At 43.4% G+C, this 22,669-nt stretch overlaps 1 protein-coding gene across 7 annotated transcripts in view; it reads right to left on the bottom strand.

Annotated features, from left to right (window-relative positions):
- Window positions 1-22,669, bottom strand: part of PANK1 (pantothenate kinase 1) — a 103,852-nt gene that overhangs the window by 40,064 nt on the left and 41,119 nt on the right. The window contains exon 1 of one of the 7 annotated variants that reach the window (XM_040485828.1): window positions 14,226-14,861. The exons of 2 other annotated variants lie outside the window; for them this stretch is intronic. In XM_040485828.1, the coding sequence (XP_040341762.1) occupies window positions 14,226-14,748 (523 nt within the window). In that variant the 5' untranslated portion in view covers window positions 14,749-14,861. Of the gene's footprint in view, window positions 1-2,280; window positions 2,588-3,048; window positions 3,325-13,307; window positions 13,517-14,225; window positions 14,924-22,669 lie in introns of those variants that run through there. 4 more of the 7 variants (XM_040485835.1, XM_040485829.1, XM_040485831.1 and 1 more) reach the window with 4 other exon arrangements.

Here is a 22,669-nt window from a genome sequence, read left to right on the forward strand (position 1 = left end):
GCCAAATTATAATTGCTTTTGAAAAAAAGTCTTTCTACAGATTTTCCCATATTTTTAAAGAAAATAAGCACAAGAAAATTTTAGATCTTTCTGATGACTGATGGGCATATGAGGGTCAATTTTTGTGCCCACTATATAGTGATGCCCTCAGAACCACATGAACCTCTCTCTGCTTCCAAGGCTACTAGGGTTTAAGTATTCTTTTGTCTCTATTATGGCTTTCTATGTCTTGCTTTTAGGCTAATCCTGCTAACTTCCTGCTGCTATCAATGTTACTGCAGTACATCTACCCCAAACCTGCTATATATGAATGCAGAGAAACCAGAAAATTCATGTCTGTTAACACTGTTCCTTTAGTAAGAGTAAACAGACTCAGAGAGAGCACAGGAAGTACACTAAATGTAGAATGCAAAAGCGTCTCCAATTTTATTTATTTCCCAACACTGATTTTGGTTGCTCAGACGTGTTTGCTTCCTTCCAGGTTCTCAGCTGCCTTCTGGCTTATTGCTGGCAAGTTTCCAGAGGTGACAGTCACTGTAATTAGTATTAAATGTTTTCTTTTACTGTAACAATTTTTATCCAAGGCACAGCTAGATGTAATATCTAACTGGAAAAAGAGGTGAAAACTTTAAAAATATAAACATGAGCATTCAAAGTATTCTGTTTATCTGCCAATTAGTTTGGGGACAGAGTGCCCTTCTCTATCATTCAGGTAAGATTTTCAAACAACTTAGCCCTGGAATTTTTTATTGCATCTTAACTATGGAACTCACAGAAGGAAGAGATAAAAGCAACACCTTACTTAACATTGGCTCATTTTAGAAAAAATATTACACATTTAATGCAAAGTCCATCTATGAGACCAACACTGTTTTGATGTGTAAAGGCTGGACAGTTGTCACTTAGGGATGACAGCCGCAGTCTCATAAACTTCAGCACCCAATTTATTTTTGTACTTTGTCTGGATTGCACAATATGGAGACAAGTTTGACTCACAGGGAGTAGGTGCAAATCCTAACTGTTTTCTGAACAGCTTTCCTTGCAATCCGGGGATTTCTGGAATCAAAACTGATTCAGTAGCTTGGACAGATTTACTGAAAATGTTTCACCAAAAAGCTGAATGCTAAAAATAACTAACGGCTCCTCAGTTTGCTTGTAATAAATATAAAAATCAAACAAAAGCCTCTAAACCTTATAATAAGTGCTAAAACTCTAAACTTGATGGGGTTATTCATTTACTTGTTATTATATAACTGACCTATGCCAGAGTGAGAGCATTTGCAAAGCAAATATGCCTAACTAAGCCTTGCCTAGAATGTAACTGAGTGTGGTACACGTGTACTGAAGTGGTATATTAGCTTGTGCAATTTTATGTGGATATACGTGCCCAGGCCAAACTTTTTAGAAGACTTCAGAGCTATAAACTTGCCAATCAATGCTCTGCTTATAAGAATTCAGAAAAAATGGGGCACCTGGGTGGCTCAGTTGGTTGAGCATCCGGTCATGATCTAGCCCTCTGTGAGTTCCGGCCCCGCATCGGGCTCTGGGCTGACAGCTCGGAGCCTGGAGCCCGCTTCGGATTCTGTGTCTCCCTCTCTCTCTGCCCCTCCCCCACTCATGCTCTGTCTCCCTCTCTCTCTCAAAAGTCAATAAACGTTAAAAAATTGAAAAAAAAAAAAAAGAATCCAGAAGAAGCTTCTTCTAACGTCTACAAAAAATGGGTTAATCCAGCAGCAGCACTGTACCAACTAACATTAAGGGCTTACCATTTGCCAGGGTGTGTGCTAGAAGCTTTACATGCAATGTTTAATTTAATTCTCAGAACCCAACGAGGTAGGCATTCTTATTTATGCCCACTTTACAGATGACAGAACTGAGGCCGAGAAGTTAAGGCACTCACCCAAACATTAGTTACGGGGTTTTCAACATGCGTTTCAGTTACGGCTTTTCAATAGAGAAAAATATTTTTAAAGAATTTTGAATTAAATACGTGGGCCCTTTTAAAAAAGTTTCATCTGTATGCAGCTGGTGCCTAACAAGTATCCGTTGCCTAAAAAACAAAAGAGCGACCATTCACACGCTGTGACTTCTACAGCCCAGTATAAAACCAGATATTAGTCATATCCCTAAATTATTAGAAAATATCATGATACTCAGTATTCTGTCCAAGAAGGCAAGGAAGTATAAAATGCATCTGGAGCTCATTTTGCATAAAACTGAAAGACTCATAAAACTGCCAAGAGTAAGGCAATCCTGGCAGTTATACAGATAAGAACTCACTGATGTTGAAGTGGTTTGATCCTCAAAAACGCTTGACAGACAAGAGTGATATTAGAGAGATTCAGGATCTTTTTCTTTGTTCTTGTGGTTCATTTGAAATGAAGGAACGGCAAATCTCACAAATTTCAGCAATACCCCTCCTGGTAACCTCCTGTAAACTCCACATTCAACCTTGAATCCAGTACCCCCAGACTTCCAGTCTGAGCCCAGTCCTCCTTCCCAGGTGTCTTCAGAATGAGTGCTAGCTTGCCTGTTCCCACCCTAGTGACTGCAGAGGCGGAATTCTTTTAATCCTGTTCCCAGTCTCTCCCTCTCAAGACAGAAACTACGTGGGAGATACAAATCACTTCTAGTCCAGTGATTCTGGGATGATTCCAAAGTGCCTTTTTTGGCACATGGTTATTTCATTACGAGAATGAAGTTTCAAATCTCAGACCATGAAGATATGGTTAAAAATTAATCATAAACAGGCAGTAGCAGGTACTGGCAAAACAAACAAAAACAAACAAACAAACAAAAACATACCAAAAAAAACCCCAAACTAAATCCTCCCAGGAAACACAATATCAGATTTTCATCTATCTATCAACAAACAGGATGCAACGATTTTAACAGTAAACTGAATTTATTCCTCTAACTGTGCATCATAAAATACTATATAGCTTCAACTGAAAATAATACATTGTTAACTTTTTCCAGCAATTAACAGATTATGGTTATGCTTTCAAAAAGTTTTTATCTTTTAGAAACACATATAAAAACACTTACCATTAAACTGAGATATCTGAGACTTGCTGCAAATCATCCAGTTTGAAAGGGGAGGTTTGGATGTAACAGAAAAAATAAGACTGGACATGAGTGCAAAGATAGGCTGAGTGATGAGTGATGGGCAGTTATTTGATGTACACTCTGGCTTTATATAACATTTGAAGTTTTCCCAAGTAAAAAGATTTCTTTATAATCCCAACACTCTCTAAATACTCATGCAAGACAGTGAGAGGACAGTGGGGCATCACGAGTCGCCTTTGGAGTAAAACTCTAATGGGAATGAACTGGGGAAGTCCCTTTTTTTGCCCCACAGATCCTGCCTCTGGAAACAAACAAACAACCTCCCTTCCCTTTTGGCTGGGACAAATTTCAGCCTGCCCGCCCTAACCAAAAACATGAAATGGAGATCCTCCGGCAACTCCGCCCTGCCATGTCACCAACAGTAAATTAATTATAAATCACCCTAGAAAGGTGCAAGGTTCACTGGGGCTAGATTTACACCTATCTAAAGGAAAAATATTGGTGTTGCCCAGTCCACATGTAACGAACATGTAGCTCAAAACAACTCAACTCATTCAAAATAAAAACAGGAGTGAATCATAAAATGAGTGTAAAGAAGCCTAAGGTTATGGTTCTCCTATAGTTAGTACTCTGGTGCATGCATGTATATATACATAAAGTCATGTATATTATTTTCTTCTTTCTTTCTTTCTTCTCTCCTGCTGCGTTGTTGGTACACTAACACCTGCTTGTTCTACCTACTGGGTGATCTGGCACTGAACCCAACGGTATTTGGGGTAGGAATTTAGGAGGGAGAACGAGAGGCAGACAACAATGTGATTCTAAATTCTACCCTTAAAACATAGCGGACCCTCAAATATGTGTGGAATACTTTCTTTCCTGAGAATGAAGTTCTTTGTCTGACTCCTCACCTTCCGGCATTATCCTACTTAGCAAAGGACATGTCAGTCTTTTTCTCCCATTCTCTGAATCAAAGGCTTTAATTATTCAGCTCGTATTACTGATGCTGTCTGGGACTTTCCTCTGCGTGACCCATGACCTGTATTCTAGTCAGTGACGTCCTGGTAAATGTTTAGCAATTGGCTGCCTAAGAAGAAAACCTTGATTTTTAGCGTTTGCCAATTTCCATAGGGCAAATACACTCACTGTAGTCAATTTCAAGCTGCCAACACCAGGACATAGGATGCAGAATTAGGGAGAAATGTGTACAACCAGCTCCCCTGAGCACATAGGAGCTGGCCCCATCAAATTAAGGGAACTTGTGGTTTTCCTAGGATGATCCCAGTTTATGCCTGTGGTCCTGGCATAATTATTCACGATACCCCTTACTACTCTTTAAAAGTGTTGACGATATATCATGCAGTCACTCCAAAGAATAAATCACATTTGGGCCCCTTCCTCATAGTAAAAATCTTCCATAAAAGGTAGGATGTGGTATCTCCTTGACCAAACTGATATTACCTTCCTTCTCCCAAATACGTAGCATGTTTTTAGATGTTTTTCATCAAACACTGGTAGTTGGGAAAGTATGGATGGCAAACAGACAGCCTCAACTTGTTCAAGTCCTCTGACTTATACGCACAGAGTTTAGGGACTTGGAAATGCCATAGATTTGACTAAAATCAAGCCAGGCAACTGGATTCAGGCTACACTCCAGCTTGGAATCACATGAAGCCGAGTATCCCATGCAGAGTCTAGCACAGTGCGTGGCCCACAGGAATAAAAACTGGTTAGCTCCAGGGCGCCTGGGTGGCTCAGTCAGTTAAGCATCTGACTCTTGATTTCGGCCCAGGTCACCATCTCACGGTTTGTGAGATTGAGCCCTGAGTCGAGTTCTACTCTGAGAGCATGGAGACTGCTTGGGATCCTCTCTCACTCCCAATCTCTCTCTCTCTCTCTCTCTCTCTCTCTCTCTCTCTCTCTGCCCCTCCCTTGCCCTCCCTGTCTCTCAAAATGAAAAAAATAAACATTTTTAAAAGATTAAAAAAAAAATGATTAGCCCCTGTGGGACATACAGGCTTATTAAATCTTGGCGTTCAAGGTCACCCAGGTCAGTACTTACCTGATCCCTTTTATGACAATCCCAAGAGGCCATTCTCCCATCTAAGCTTTAATACTTTGGCAACTCAACACAACCAGTACTGGCTCACAAGTATGATGAAGTCTGGCAGGTGAGTGTGTAGGTCTTTGTTTTTCAGAGGGCAGGACGCCATGGAAAAGTCAAGTTAAATAGCTGTCTTTAAATGTCTAAGGAGCTGTCATGCAGAAGAGAGATTGGATACACTGTAGGGTCAAGGCAGAAGTTATAGGAGTAAGTGTAAGTAAGGAAGGGCATCTAACACCACCACCCATGACAGCTAACATTTATTGGGTGCTTATGTTTTGCTGGAAGCCTCATTACACTGTGGACCCATATCAAGCTTGAAGTCACACAAATCCACCCCTGCCTCGTTCCCTCCTGGACTGCCTACCTCAGGCTGTAAAGGAATTGTTTGTCCAGAAGGCCCAGAGGATTCCTAGCAACTGGCACTGCCCAGGCTGGCCACAGCTCACAGAGATTCACGTAAGTTCAGTTTGTCCAGAGGCGCTAGCTAAAGACCCAGTGGCCCAGATTCAGCATTGAGTCAGGGCCAGGCATTCCAGAAGGTTCACGTGCTGGTCTCGAAGGCAACAAGTGCCCAGAAATATCCATCTCCTCATCTGCCAGAACAAGGTTTGCTAGGCTATGGGTAAAAAGAAGGCCTGAGAAGTAGCATCCGTTCTGAATTCTGCAGCCTTGTTTGATTCCTGCAGCTTTCATAAAGGAAAGGTGCTCACTTTCCTAATCCTTTTCTCTTGTGTGCATTATCTGCTTCACTCAGGGGCTGACATGGCAAACCGTAAAGATCAAAGAAAGAAACTTCCTTTTTTAGAAATAACTTTGTCCTAGGGTGCCTGGGTGGCTCAGTCGGTTAAGTGTCTCAGGTCACGATCTCACGGTTCGTGAATTCAAGCCCCTCATCGGGCTCTGTGCCGATAGCTCAGATCCTGGAGCCTGCTTCGGATTCTGTGTCTCCCTCTCTCTCTCTGCCCCTCCCTTACTCGCACTCTGTATCTCTCTCTCTCTCTCTCTCTCTCTCTCTCTCTCTCTCTCTCAAAACTAAATAAACATTAAAAAAAAAAACAAAACACCAACTTTTCCTGACACTAGATTAACAGTAAAACAAATGACAGTCTTCTTAGTCACCAAGTTGCCAAAATCACCCTCAGACAGGTCATGCTGTACATCTCAGGAGTTGCAGTGGGGCAACTTATGAAAGTGACAATGAGGTCAAGAATTGCGACACAGGCCATGTGTCCTGCCTCTAGAAACGTCAGAATTAGGGCACTTCCATTCAGGATGTGATGTTGGGTCAGGTTGGAAGATACCTTGAATGAAGCCCAGTCTCAGTTGGGGCAAGATGAGTTCATGGAAATCCTGAGATTTCACAAAGTTTTGAAAGCCTCTGTGACTAAGTAACAGCAGTAATATTAATATTAAATGTCCTGCTTGTGTTAGCAAGTAAAATATCTTTTACTGTGCACATAGCAGGGTCCAGTCACTCTGTTTTACAACTTATCTCCATTTTCTGCCTTTGGTCCTCACAACCAATAAGATGGACGCCATTATCTCTATTGGAGAAGTTAAGGATCTCGCCTGAAGGGGACACTGTTAGTAATGGCACAGTGAGGCTCTGAATTCAGGTCTGGCGGCTTCAAAGCTCTTTCCACTACAGAACACTACCCAAGTCTAGCCCAGCAGAGTCAAAATCTGAACTCAGACAGTTTTGCCCCAAGCCTTTGTGCTATCCTTCAGTTTCTTCACCTGCCGAGGGAAGATCATATGATTTGTCTTACCATAGTCTCAGTATCTTATAAACAACAGAAATTTATTTCTCACAATTCTGGAATCCAAGATCAAGGTACTGGTGGATTCAGCGCCTGGCAAGACCCTGCCTCCTAGATGGCTATCTTTTTGATGTCCCCTTACATGGCAGAAGTGGGGATGGGGGTTCTAGCTCTCTGGGGTCTTTTATAAGGACACTAATCCCAATCATAAGGGCTCTACCCTCATGACCTAATCACCTCCCAAGGGCCCCACCTCCTAATAACACCACCTTGGGGGTTAGAATGTCAATATATGAGTTTTGGGGGGACACAAGCGTTCAATCTATAGCAGTACCCAACTCACAGGGTACTGCGAGCGTTTGCTGAGATAATCCATATAAAGTGTTTAGCTTAGTGTCTGCACATAGTAAGTGCCCTTTAATGTTGGCTGCTGTTACTTCCACAGGCACATGGATGAGCTTTTTGCCAAAGGTGTACAGATTGCATACACTTATCTCTTCCTAAAGTTTTACAGAACACACTTCCTTTTCCCAACATAAATAATAAGTTTATCAGGGCAGAAAAGAGAGCCAGCTAGCTGGCAATGGACTTAGACTTGGGTCTGAATTTTGGCCCGGTCATTCACGGACTACAGGCTTTGGGGCGGGATACCTCACTTCTCTGAGCCTCTCTCTCTCTCCATCTGTAAAATGGACAGTGGGGTTGGTAATGTGCATCAAAACACGTACAGAACAATATGTACACAGCTGTTGCTCAATAACAGCTACTCTACTGGAAGTGACTACTGTTAAGTACTCACTATGGTCATAAGTTTTTCCGTCCTCTTTCCAAACTGTAGAGAAACCTGCTGGAGGTCCAGATCATTATTTTGATGTAACTGCCTCTAAAAATAACATTACCTCACCCCTTCGAATCATCTGTTATTTTCAAATGTATTCCCAAGGAGAATACGAACACACACACACACACACCCATACACACACATGTGATTAGCCAAGTCTAAGCATCTAAGAGATGTCATGAATTAAGTAATGAGATACCACGCTCGATAGCTCCATCACCTACAGAAAAGGTCTTCTTAGAAATTCTGTGCGCCACATTGGGTACACTGAACAGTTTCTGTATCTGATTCAGAATCCTGCCATCCCAAGGTGAATACTGGCTTACTTATTAAAGCTAAAGCACATGTAATTAAATATCATAGAAGTCAAACCTTGATTTATTTTTACTTTCAAGGCAATTGGTTTGTATTAAAGCCACTCACACACACCTACACACAAGTCAAGCTATCACAAAAGCAAAACCCCAAAACCTGTCAATTAAAACCAGTACTCCTTTGTTTCTCTACTAATTCTATTTCCAAAACCATGACGGGTTCTGTTTTATTCACTTGTTAAATGCCCCACATGCTAAACATTAACAGCACCCTTTCCATCTTTGGTTACTGTGCCAAGCAAAATATCCTTTGTATTAAGGTTGAAATTCACTTACTGGTCTTTTGAGGAAAAGTGTTCACATGCCTCACACATTCTGATACCTGACTTAACCACTTAGATGCAGGCCACTTGGGCCTTAAAGTCTTAATCTTCGGTTTAAATGTGCATTGCACAACTCATAACTTCATGGACAAACTTGGGAATCTGACCACGTCCCACATGGTGTGCCCTTGCTTTCCATTTCGGTCTTGTGTTCTTGAATTTGCAATGCTTCCCATCCATGTAGAAGTACTGAGTACAGTTTTTTTACAAAAAAAAAAAAAAAAAAAAAAAAAAAAAAGCGCATATATATCTACCCTCTGTGCAGATACAACCAGAAAATTCTATGATCTTTTTTATCCTGGTTTTTCTCATAGGAAGTGGAAAGCCCAAATGCCAAAGCTAAATACCCCAATGTTTGGAAAATTGAGGCCTCATACTTTCACCATGCTGGCTAGCTGAAATGGGTGACAGATTTAGGTTTCTTTGGTTTGTACCTAGGAGTATGTTATGGGTGCAATGGATTTTCACCCATTTTCTGCTCGTAGCATCCTATCTAAATGAGTTGAGAGGCCAGAATGCCCACCCCACAGGAGGCTGCCCTCCCTGATCCAGTCTTTATTCCTGCCTGTTGCCAAGCAACCGAGGAGGGAAGGGAGAGGGCAGCACTGATCCTCCAGTCTTCTGAGGATGCCCAAATACTTGCCTTTCTGCAGCATAGTGTTTGGTGACTCCAACAATCTCCTTTGCATTTCTCTCCTCACTCCACCAGGGTGGCTCATCTAACAGTGTCCTTGTGGTCTAAAATATCCAGCATTTCAAGGAAACATCTAAACACTACTTTGTGCTGTTTTGGTTCCTCTTCCAAAAAGTATGTGTCGACCCATCTCATCAACAATAACTTAAGAAAGAGTCACGGACAAGGGCATGCGGGTGGCTCAGTTGGTTCAGTGTTTGGCTCTTGATTTTGGCTCAGGTGATGATCTCACTGTTGGTGAGTTTGAGCCCGTTTGAGTCCCTAATCGGGCTCTGCACTGACAGGGCGGAGCCTGATTGGGATTCTCTCTCTCTCCCTTTCTCTCTCTGCCCCTCCCCAGATCCTTCTCTCTCTCTCAAAATAAATAAACTTAAGAAAAATCTTTATTAAAAAAAAGAAAAAAGAGTTACACATGAAGTTGTTGCTACAGCAATGTTTATGATGTAGAGACCCCTCGCTGCAGCCTAAAGCTTCCAGAGAAAGGTTAAATAAATTCTTGGGGATATAATACAACCATTTAAAAAATGATGTTTTGAAAAAACAAAAAACAAAAAACAAAACAAAATAAAACCAAAAAAAATGATGTTTTGGGGCACCTGGGTGGCTCAGTCTGTTGAGCAACCGACTTCGGCTCAGGTTGTGATCTCACAACCTCACGGTTGTGAGTTCGAGTCCCGTGTCGGGCTCTGTGCTGTCAGCTCAGAGCCTGGAGCCTGCTTTGGATTCTGTGTCTCCTTCTCTCTCTGCCCCTCCCCCACTTGTGCTCTGTCTCTTTTTGTCTCTCAAAAATAAATAAACGTAAAAAAATTTTTTTTAAATGATGTTTTGGGGTGCCTGGGTGGCTCAGTCAGTTGAGTGTCTGACTCTTGATTTCGGCTCAGGTCATGATCCCAGGGCCGTGGTATCGAGGCCTGCATGGGGCTTCATACTGAGCATAGAGCCTGCTTGAGATTCCCTCTCTCTCTAAAATTAAAAAAAAAAAAAAAGTTTTAATGCCATAAGAAAATGCTTATGCTAAAACTTTTAAAAACAAAAGCTAGCAAAATCTCATCTTAGTATGATCTCAAATTACCTGTAAAATATGGCCCATTGTAAACAGTTGTTTTCTCTAAGTGATGGGACTGTAAGTACTTTTTCCTGCTTTTTCTCTACAGTTTTCTATTATCCACTATTTTTGTATTGGGGAAGGGTAAAAAAATAATTGAAGGAGTAAGAGTGTTACAGCTAATCAAATAAAACATTTTGGTCTTTCTTATTCTAAGCCTGTTTTTTGTTTTGTTTTGTTTGTTTTTAAGGAAGTCAATCTCTGGCAGCTCAATTGTCCTGTCCTTTGGATTAACAGTGGACAGTATTCTGTATGGGGGTGATGAAAGCTGGCATTTACTGAATAAATGCTATATGCCAAGCAGGGATCTAGGTTCTTACTATATACATTATCTAATTTAATTCTCATATCAACCCAATGAGTAGTATGATTATCTCCATCCTGGAACTGACACATAGGTGAATTATTGGCCCTAGGCCATCCAGCAGCTATCCAAACACAAGCCCTCTGGGGTTTGAATGGCTACACCATTTACAACACATTAGACCCTCACAGCATTTTATTAGGACTATCATTAGTTTCAAAATATTTGGGAAGTGAGCTGACTCAGTAAGGTGCTACTTATGCATGCTTCAAAGAATCAAATCATCAAGGAGCAGATCAAAGGAATCTCCCAGTTGATACTCTGTGGAAATTCCAGTGAAGAGATTTTGCCAAAGTCTATCTTATGGATGGAAATGACTATCTCAATGAGGTGGTGATAATGTCACTTGTACCTTTTCTCCTGTGACATCAGTCAAATGTTCATGGACCTGAGGTGCAAGGCATAAGAGAAAAAACTATATCATCTGCAATCAGACTTCTAACCTAATTGAGGAAATAAGACAACACACAGGGAACAATTGGCACAAAGGAGAAGAAGAAGAAGAAGAAGAAGAAGAAGAAGAAGAAGAAGAAGAAGAAGAAAAGGAGAAGGAGAAGGAGGAGGAGGAGGAGGAGAAGAAGAAGAAGAGGAAGAGGAGGAGGAAGAAACCCAATTAAATGCTAAGTCGTGTGGCAAAGTGGATAACTAGCAAAGAAGTCATAGCTCTGAAGTATCAGAATTTGGAAGACACAAGGAACAACACTTTAAGACCACCTAGCCAACTCCAGTGTCTCAACATGAGAGCTAGTAACTTGGTTGAGGCTACACAGCTAAATAGCAGAGGTAGGTGAAGTAACCAAGGAAGACCGATGAAGCAGTCTTACAAAAGCTTTCCAAGGACAAGTGGTGAGGTGATGGTACTTTCGATAAAAAGTGGACAACACTCCCCTCTCCTGGTTTAGCAAAATTAACCTACCACTGGTCTGATGTTTAGCTTACAAGCTTGTAAAGAGTTCCTGCGTTGAGATTTAAAATTTTAAAACAATCAGAAACTACTGAATTGTTTGTTTCATTGCATTCATCGTTTTCAAACGTTAAGTATTTCTATGTGTATTGCACTCTATCCACGATATTACCAAATAGAAACACACCCACTCACATAAGCATTCCAAGTGCCTATCTGAGAGCACTGAGATCTGGCTGTCTTCAACACACCTCTGGTTTAGACGGAAGCAGGTTGTTTGACGTTGTAAACTGATAAATAGGAATTATTTGTTCAGCATCAATGCTTCCACCAACAACAATACCCCTGCATTTTATTTAAAATACCCAAATACTCTTTGTAATAGTTGCTCACATACAATCTATCAATCGTTAGAAAATGGGGATATACTTAACTCTTAGTATATCTAACTAAGATATAGATTAGATTAGATTAGATTAGAGAATCTAAATATGAATTGACGGAGCACTATCTTTTTTTTTTATAAAAAAATACCTAAACATTAATAGACAAGGCTTAAAGATGTTGCCCTAGTTTTCACTGAGAACTTTTGGTAGTGAACACAGCAGATGCCACTCAGAACATGTAAAATTTATTTCAGAAATGCTTGTTCAAATTTGAGAAATGAAAACATGGTAGGATAATGAAAAGTAAATTTTGATGAATCCCTTTTAAAAGTTTAAAAGTTAAGTATCATAGTCACTGGACTTAAAATAGCTAAGGTTTTAATTTTTGTAAAAAATACAAACCACTTTAATTTCTGACACCAAATACATAGGCATAAAGTTATATTTTCTTGTATTCTAAAATAATAATTGTTGGGGCGCCTGGGTGGTTCAGTCAGTTAAGCATCTGACTTCAGCTCAGGTCCGTGGGTTCGAGCCCCTTGTGGAGCTCTGTGTTCACAGTTCAAACCTGGAGCCTGCTTGGGATTCTCTGTGTGTGTGTGTGTCTCTCTCTCTGTTCCTCCCCCGCCCGTGCTCTGTCTCTCTCTGTCTCTCAAAAATAAATAAGCGTTTAAAAAATAATTAAAAACTTAAAAAAAATCCTTGTGGGTTTGCAAGCTCAAGTTAAGCCTCAAAATTATTTTTTCTCTGCCTCCAATCTATTATTAAGAGAGAGTACTTTTAATTCCTCAAAAATTATTTCTAAAGGTGTTATATACCCTCACAGACCATTTAGGCTAGCTATACTACACAAAAACTCAAAACAGTTCTCTTTCGATATACTTTAGCTATTTACATTGCAAACTGTTCTGCGATTTGTAAACACAGATCAGAGAAATAACTAAAATGTGGTTTCAAAAGAAGTAAAACAGGTTAATAAATCATAAGTAATCAATATCAAGTCCATAAAGAAGGTAATTTTCTAACAAGTCTGAAAAACAAAAATAAGTACAAATTCAAGTGCTAAATAGATGCCTTCCTTACAACAATCACCAAATCTGTGTGGCTTCAAAGTTAACTTTCAGCCTAAACATTTCACATCTACAAAATACAAGCATCAGAGTCATCCCGTCCCACATCAGTACTTTCCAAAGTCTCAGAGATTTTAACTGAGCGCAGAAAACCTAAGAGTCTAAAGAGAGAAACAAAAAAGTTTGCCAAATATCAAGCTTTTACAGATAAATCCAAAACCTATACTAGCAATTTCTCCGTATCAGACAGAATAACCCATACGCAAATGGTGTTTGAATGCAATCGCTAATTAGTATGCATTCTACTTACTTTGCTTTTTGCCATTTATAAGCTTCATTAAAGACACCCAGAAAGAGGTAACCAGTAGAAGGAGGTTCAGCTCAGATAGGAAAAAACAGTTGTAAACTCGATCTACGAATTTACATCCCACAACGTCATGCAGGGAAGGTACTCTTTATAAAGTAACATCATATATACACGCTTTAGATTGTGAAATAACGCCTTTCAGCTTTTTACGCCGCAAGCTACCATTAGAAACCCTCAACTCTACCTCCCCAGTTCCCAGAAAAAAAAAAAAATCCACCTCTAATTCTCATTGGTCCACATAGTTCCGGCCCACATGGTATCAGTGGGTGTGCCCCCGCCAACGGGTCCTCTCATTGGCTGCGAGGAAAGAGCATTTAATAGGATGTGATTTGGGGGGTTGTCAAACTCCACGCCTCCAGGCCTTGCGTTTGCCAATAGACCCGAGGTACTGGCGGCTACTCTGCGATTCAAAGGACAAGGTGGCTGCCCGAGCGCCAACCCAGAAAGACGAACTCTGACAAGGAAAAGGGGCGAGGAGAAGGGAGAGGGCCCTCCCGCTCTACGCCTACTCCCGGAACCCGTGAAATGTTCGCACACGTGCATTTTCCCACCGACCAATTAGGAAGGCGGGCAGTACGCTGGCCTTGCCTAGAGCCAAGACCGAAGGAGCAGCGCAGGATCCGCATTGAATCGGCCCATTCTACAGACGGAAGCAAGCAAGCGTGAGGCTCAAGCAGCGATCTTTAGTGCTTGGCGCCCCTGGGGAAAGAATCAGTTCCCGGAGTCCCCTCCGTACACTCCCCCGACAGCGGGCGCTGGGGCGCACCAGTCGCGCTGCGGTGCCTGCCCGCGGCTCCCGGGGTGGTAGGCGCGCGGGATGCGCCTGCCTCGCGCCAGCGTTCCGCTCGCGATGGGACTTACGCGGCCTGTTCTTCCTCCCGGAGTCCATCCTCCTCCGCAGCCGGCATTTCTTGGCGGGGGAGTCGTGCTGAGGGGGCGGTGGCTGCGGCTGAAGCTCGGGCAAGAGCTGGAGGCGCGGGGGTGCCGCGTCGCCACCGCCCGCGGGGCCCCGGCTGCAGAGGAGCAGCGGCTGGACTGGCGGCGGGTGGAAGCCGTTGTGCAGCAGCCCGTTTACGGCGGCAGCTCCGGTGTCGGCGGGGGGCCCCGGAGCGTGCGTGGCCGAGTGCTCGGGCCGCCCGCCCCGGTCGCCCATGCCGGAGGCTGGTGCGGCGGCGCGCGGGCCCCGGCTCAGGCAGCCTCGCTGGAGGTCATTCTCGGGCGTCTTTATTTCCCCGGATCCTCCCTGCGGTTTCCGATTCAGCAGCCGCAGAGCCGGCGCCGGGGGATGGCGAGCCCGGCGCTCCTCCCCTTCTCCCACCGGCTCCCCCCTCTCCTCCGCGCTCTGCCCCCTGCGCGCCCGCCCCGCCGCGCCAGCCTGGAGCATGCCAGCTCCGGGCGCGGAATCGGGGATCCCCGCGGACCCCCAGCCGGGGCCCCCACGGCTCGCCTCCCCCTGTTCCCCCGGCCGCGCGACTTCAAACGCGGCTTCCTTGCCTTCCAGACCTGTCCCCACTACTGAGCATGCCCAGTGCTGCCCGCCACCGCCACAGACGAGTTTCAACTAGGGTACTGAAGTTCTCTGGGTTTGCAAAAAGATGGGCGGGTTGAGCTTTGTATCTCGGAGAGGCCGAGAGGGGACTGAGCGAGGCTGGCGCAAGAGGAGCAGGTAGCTTCGGGAGGAATACGGAGGCACACAAATATTTGTTGAGGTTTCAACTTTGCTAATCCTGTCCCCAGAGAGCTAGACACCTTTGCAAGGTCATTCACGCTGTCCCCTCCAACACCCCTCCTCTCGTTGCTTTGTGAGTGTGTGTGTGTTTGGTTAAGTGACCAAACTACTCACAGGCCTGAGTGGAGGGAGGAGAGGGAATATTTATAGAAAGGTAGGCCGATTTGGGGAGGGAGGGGAGTGAAATTTCTTTACTGGCACACAGACAGACACCATGTGGTTTCCCGGAGTTGTCTTCTGCAGGGAGGAAACCTAGGAATACAGTGTAAGGACAGTGAAGGACACAGCTGCACGCAGGATTAACAGGTGCTGGAAGAGACCAAGAAAGCAGAAGCAGTCCCAAGCTATAAAAAGCACTTTCCTCACCCAGAAAGGACTTCAAGAGACAAAGTGATCCTATTTATAGAATAAGGAGTTGCCTGTGTTTTAAGAAGGGAAGGCAGTATGGCCCGGTGGTCAACACCATAACCTTTGGAGTCTGAGCTGGGTTCAGATTCCAACTCGGCCACTGAGCAAACCCAGAGAGAGTCATTGCTCAAGTGAGCACACCTGGCAATAGGAAACAGGACTGGACATGCTCCGTAGGCAGGGCAAATTTGGGTGCTGAGGACTTTACCAAAGTTATGTAATCCCTTGAGGCTTCAGCTTTTGAATCTAACAAGGAGCTGTTGTGAGAAATCTATCTAATGTAACTGGTACAATCCTGGCACACAGGAAATGCTTCAAACAGGTGGTAATCTTTACTACATTATTAGCAGTTCACCCATGTCGAGTGAGAGGAACAAACCATGTTCACAGCCATATTTACTGTGTGATTTATTATATGTGATGTTCTCCATCATTTGTATTTACCTAACCTACAGAGGACTCAGAGGCCAGCAAGTGCTGCCTGGGCCACTGGGTTGCCAAGCCCCTGGGCCTCAGTGCGTTCAGCAGCAGCCAGGGCCTGTGCCTTGAACTGGCAATTTCTTCCAGGAGCGCCCTACCCAGAACCACAGCTTGGGAACCATAGGGGCCCTTGAGAACTCTGGTCTGCCCACTCATTTTTCCAGATAAGGAAACAGCCACAGAGAGATGGCTGAGGTTGTTAAGAGCAAAATCAGGGCGAAATCCTAAATCTTCTATCCCTGACTTTATCATACTATTTGAGACACAGAGGAAAAAAACAAAACAAAACTTGGGGCTGTGGCCCCTACCTCTCCTGCCTCATCTCCAGCTCCCTGTGCTCCTGCTATAGGGCAGCCTGACAGTTCCTCAAACAATTTATTTTCCCTTTGCATCTGTTATTTCCATTGGCTGAAATTCTCTTCCCCCAGACCTCTTTGTCCACTAGATTTGGACTCAATCCTCAGATCTCTGCTTCAACCTCTTATATTTAGAGAAACTTTCCCTGACCCTTGGGACTAGATCAGGTTTTCCTACTCCCTACACCGTATCTTCCTTACTCTATCAGTTTGTAACTCTACGATGCATCTGTTCCCTTATTTGTCAGTGGGGATATTAATAGGACATCAACTAAGTCGTTACAATGATGAAATTAACTAGTATATGTGAAGCACCCAGCACATCATAACTGCTCTGAAAAATCTAGATATTGTAGCCAGGGCACAGGGGTGCAGGAGCCCCTGGCTGTGAGGGTCCCAAACAGACCAGGTTCAGCTACTTGCCACTGACAAAATCCAAAAGGCAAAGAGACAAGTAGTGGGGAAACAAGAAAGGAATTGATTTCGGTGAGGCCGATACCAGGAAGCAGACTAACATGTCAAAGACTGTCTCAAAAGTGCTGACAATACTTCCAGGTTTATATAAGGAAAACAGGGGGCAAAGTTCAGTGGGTACATGCAGCTGGGCAGTCAAGGTGAGGTTGATCATTGTCTTGGGGTCAGTCAAGCAGGGTCTTGCTGGCTCAGGGTGGTTCTTATTGCTTGAGTGGGTAGTTTTGGTTCTCATTAGGGGATGCTTTGCCCACAGGGTATTTTGCCTGAGGTTAAGAGATAAACTGGAAAGAAGAAATTAATCGATAAATAAGTTTGAGGTCAAAATAGTAATATTGAAAGAGGTAGTTGAAGTCCTCTTTCAATATTAGTATTTGTCTCACCCCCTCCCCCGGCACCCCGCCCCCCAAACACACACTGTGATCTCCATTAAGGCAGATGACTGTTCATCGTTGTATCCCTAGGAAACTTTTGGTAATTACCTGTGACTGAATAAATGACTTACATGATATTTCACCCAGGGTGTCTCTCACTTTCTGCTGTAAATCTGCTAAAAAATCTCTACTGCTACTCCTAAATATTCAAAGATTTTCAAATTCCCACATAACTTAGGCTGAGTAATTTAGGAAGCAGTTTATATCAGAGGTGCAAGTAGGAGCTTTAGCAATGCGGTATCTCCAAGGACATGCTCTCTCCAGCTTGATTCCCAGGCATGTTGAGGAACGCCTGAGCCAGGTGGCTCAGACCCAGGCAGGGCAGAAGTACTGGTACTGGGGACAGAACGTCCTCCACCTGCTTCCTTTCTCCCGCCCTTGTCAGGCTGGTGCCCTGGATCAGTCACACCAAGCATGTGGGGTAGAGAGGAAGTCAGGTGGCATCTCACAGGATTATTCAGGGGAGATATATCTGGGAAGTTTAACTCTGAGGTAGGAGCTCTCACGTGCTCCAGCAGGGGCATGGAACAATGTTTAGAAAAGAGTGAGGAAGGAAGGAACCCTCAAGCCACTTCTCTCCCTTTGTTCATTCATTCATTTATTTACTAGTCATTCATTAAGTGTGTACTATACTGTAGGCACTAAAACAGATGGTGGGAATACAGAGACAGCATAGATACCCTCACTACCCTCTAAAAGCTTACAACTCAATAGCAAGAGAGAAGTCAGTGCTTCTCCATCAGTGCTATAAAAATAGCCTGGGGAGGGGCGCCTGGGTGGCGCAGTCGGTTAAGCGTCCGACTTCAGCCAGGTCACGATCTCGCGGTGCGTGAGTTCGAGCCCCGCGTCAGGCTCTGGGCTGATGGCTCAGAGCCTGGAGCCTGGTTCCAATTCTGTGTCTCCCTCTCTCTCTGCCCCTCCCCCGTTCATGCTCTGTCTCTCTCTGTCCCCAAAATAAATAAACGTTGAAAAAAAAATTAAAAAAAAAAAAAAAAAAAAAAAAAAGCCTGGGGAGTGTTTACCTTTTAACTCTTCATTGAATGTAACATACATACAGAAATGTATACATAATCTAAGGGCAGAGCTCAGTGAATTCCACACAAATAAACACTGTGTGTAATTAGCACCTGATCAAGAAACAGAACATGACCAGTAATCTAGCAGATTTTTTTAAGAGCAAATTCTTCACCCAGGTCCATGGACTGATTTAGTAGTTTTGGAGCACAGGAATCTGCAATGGTGATGATGGCGATGATAAATATTTTTTAAAGAAGTAAAACAGTAGAAAAAAACTTTTCAAAAAATGAGATTATGGGTGCCTGGTGGCCCAGTCAGTTGAGCATCTGATTTCGGCTCTGGTTATGATCTCATGGTTCATGAGTTCAAGCCCTCACCGGATGACCTCAAGCCCTGCTTTGGGTGAGCCCTGCTTCTCTCTCTCTCCCTCTCTCTCTGCCCCTCGTGGTATTCTCTCTCTCTCCTTCTCCCTCTCTCTCTGTCCCTCACTCACTTGCACCCTCTCTCAATAAACAAACAAACAAACAAATAAATATTTTAAAAAGTCCAACAACAAAGAGATTATGATGTAGATGGTCCTTGCTTGGACAAACATCGAACAATGACATCTGCCATGGAAGTAACTCCAGAGGACTCCAGACAGCGAGCTACAGGAAGGAGAAAGAAGGGAAGTGGCACTAAAACGGAGTTTAAAATTTGGGGTGCCTGGGTGGCTCAGTCAGTTGGGCGTCTGGCTTCTGCTCAGGTCATGATCTCACAGCTTGTGAGTTCAAGCCCTGCATCGGGGCCCTGTGCTGACAGCCCAGAGCCTGGAGCCTGGTTCGGATTCTGTGTCTCCCTCTCCCTCTGTCCCTCCCCTGCTCACACTCTGTCTCTCTCTCCCAAAAAATAAATAAACATTAAAAAACAAAAAACCTGGCTTCAGGGAGGAAATAACCCTTAAACTGAATTTTGAATAATAATGGGATTTCTTTAGGGAAGGTTGAAGGAAATCCATTCAGAAGGAGGGAATGGAGACTCTGTGGGAGGTTTGAAGCCTTCTGGCCTGTTTGGGAATCTGCCAGGAGTTCAACAAGGCTGAAGGACAGCTTTGCAAGGGAGGAGGTGAGCATTTGCAGCTGAAAATATTAGATGGGTCCAAATCTTAGATGGCTTTCTGCCAGTAGGAAAGAGTTCCTAAGGGTCACGGGAAAACACTAAAAAGTTTTAGGTTATAGAAACACTACCAGACTTGCATTTTGGAAGAATCTCCTGTAGCAGCCTAGCAAATAATTGGGGGAGGAGGTCCGTATGGAGGGAGACCAGATAGAAGGCTACTGGAAAAGTTCAGATAAGCGGTGATAAGGGTCTGAGGAAAGGACATAGCAGTGGGAATGATAGCATTGTGTAGATTCAAGAAACTTTTAAGGGTAGAATCCATAGGACTTGGTGGGCATTTGGAGGGTGAGGGAGAGGTAAGGCTAGGGTGATTTCTGTTTCCAGTTTGGCCAACTGGTGATGTAGTGGTTTCAACATGCAAGATGAAATCGGCAGAAAAGGACCAAGACCTTCTGCCTATATTCTCTTTGGGTCTTACACTTTAAAAAGGACGACCTTTGGGACGCCTGGGTGGCTCAGTCAGTTAAGCTTCCAACTCTTGATTTCAGCTCAGGTCATGATCTCACAGTTCATGAGATCGAGCCCCACATGGGGCTCTGCGTTGACATCGAGGACCTGCTTGGGATTCTCTCCCTCTCACTCTCTCTCTGCCCCTTCCCTGCTATCTCCCTCTTTCTCAAAACAAATAAAAAGACAAATAAATAAACATTTTTTTTTTTTTTAAACCCGATGATCTTCGGGGCACCTGGGTGGCTCAGTCGGTTAAGCATCCGACTTCGGCTCAGGTCATGATCTTGCACTCTGTGAGTTTGAGCCCCGCGTTGGGCTCTGTGCTGACAGCTCAGAGCCTGGAGCCTGCTTCAGATTCTGTGTGTCTTTCTCTCTATGCCCCTCCCCTGCTCACACTCGTCTCTCTCTCTCTCTCTCTCTCTCAAAAATAAACATTAAAAAAAATTAAAAAAAAAATTAGAAAATGATGATCTTTTAAAAATGTAGATCTGATCCTGACATTTTTGTACCTAAATTCCTATGTGGGTGCTCCACAATTCATAATATTCTAAACTCTTTAGCAGGGTACATTCAGGTCCTTCATACACTGCCTGCTTCAGCCTTAATCTCCTGCCACTCACGTTTACTCCCTGTGTTTCTGTGAGTTGTGAGTTCAAGCCTCATGTTGGGTATAGAGATTACTTAAAAAAAATAAAATCTTTAAAAAGAATTCCTAGAACTTTAGCTGCCAGGATAATATTGCCCCAATATGAACTTCCTTATTTCATTGTTGCTTTTGTTATAGGCGTTGGTGCCTTGCTTAGATATTTGCCACAAGGCCACCTCATACAAGAGGTATAGGAGACTATTTTTGAGTGTAGTGTTATTTTCGATTACAGTGATTTTCCATACTGCTTTCTGCAGGGTCCTAAGAGCAGAGCTGCCTGGGGGAGTCAGAGGCCACCACGAACAAGCAAAAGCTGCTCTGGTGAATGAACGGTGTTAGAGTTAGGTTCTGATGACCCCTTCTTCAAAGCCTCAATCTTTTCCTCTCTTCAGAAAACTCAGCAACTACTACGTAGCAGGCCCCAAGCTAAGTACCAGGGATATACTCTTGAACAAAACCAAAGTCCCTACCCTTGTGTAGACTACAGAAGAGACATGCATTAAGCACATAATCACCAAAAAAGCAAGTGGGGAAAAGGTAAGACTTCCAGTGCCATGAGGACACACACTAGGGTGACCTGGCCTAGTTTTAAGCTTTAGCAGAGAAAATGGTATTTGAGCTGAATTCTAAATATTGAGGAGAAGCTAACCAAGGTTGGGGTGAATTTAGAGAAGGCATTCCTAGCCCATTCTTTCTACATCATAAATTTAGTAGGCATTTCATAAATACTTGCTGAATGAAAGAATGAATTGGCCCTGTCCCTCTCAATAGGACAAATCAAATGTAGGGAAAATTAATCACTGGAATGAATCATTGGAAAGGTTTAGGCCACTTCTTTCCTCTTTAATGTTCTTTTATATTGGTTGCTCTTCTCTCTGATGATGGAGTATTTTCTACCCAATATTCTTGTTGCCTATTTAAGTTTCTCTTTGGTTTTGTTTTGTTTTTGGTCAACAGAGATGGAAAAATATAGCATCAGCACCACCAATAATAACTGTTTATACATGAATGGAATATACCCCGCATGAGCAAACTTCCTGTCAGTCACTAATATTTTTTGAGCACCTACTAATTATGATTTGGTGAAGGGGGATAGGGTTGGGCTGCTAGAAATGTAATAGGCTATAATCAGAGTAACCCCAAGTATTGGGCATAATTTCAGGAATGGAGCTGGGTTTAGCAAAATTATAATACTCTTATTATCTAACACTTATTGAGTCCTCATAGGCCATATGCTACACAGCCATGTACTAAGCACATTATAAGTGTCATCTTGTTAATCAGCACAGTAGGCATGTGTGTTGAGTACTATTATTCTCCTCATATTCCAGATGAGGGAAGGAAACTGAGAGAAGCTCATGAACTTGCCCAAATTCAGACAGCAGAAACGTGGAACTGGCATTTGAACTCATGTTTAGGTGGCTCTAGAAACTGCACACTTCGTAACTCAGCCATAGTGCCTCCCAAAAGTCAGTGTATTACTCTCATTACCCAGAGTTTACACTGTGGTTGCAAATGCCCGCTCTAATACTCCGCTACCTGCACAACAATGCCTTTCATCACAATTGTTGGGTCTCCTTATTTCTCATTGTTTCTTTGCAGTCTCAATTAAGTCTTGTTCACACAAGAACATTTCCCCCTGTTAAAAAATGTCCTAGCTACAACAATCTCTATTTTGTAATTTATTCAACAAATATGTTTAAATGATGCTACCATGTGCAAGCCACTGTTCCAAGGCAGTGAGGTTACGGTGATGAACAATGCAAAAAAAAATGTCCCTCCTTTCACGCGGTATACATTCTTCTGGGCAGGGAGAAAGGTGGGGACAGGGGAAGACAGAAAATAAACAAGTAAATAAATACAGGCTGTGTTAAGTAACATAAAAATTGAACAAAATGATGTGAAAGAGAATAACTGGAAGAGGGGGGCCAGTTTAGATTGGGGAAGTTGAGGAAGCCACAACTGATGCTGGTACCTGAAGGTAGAGAGATTAAGATGCGAACTGTCATGTAAGGAGATTTGGAAGAACATTCCAGCATATGGAAGAGGAAAAAATGTGTGTGTGTGGACGTTTCTCCATAACCAAGTTCCAGTATTTGGAGGATACTGGTGACTAGGATGTATGCACCTTCCTTAGAGAAGGATAGCAGTGTCAG

This window comes from Herpailurus yagouaroundi, unplaced genomic scaffold, assembly GCF_014898765.1.
Source record: "Herpailurus yagouaroundi ecotype Mexico unplaced genomic scaffold, PumYag 163, whole genome shotgun sequence".
Taxonomy (NCBI): Eukaryota; Metazoa; Chordata; class Mammalia; order Carnivora; family Felidae; genus Herpailurus; species Herpailurus yagouaroundi.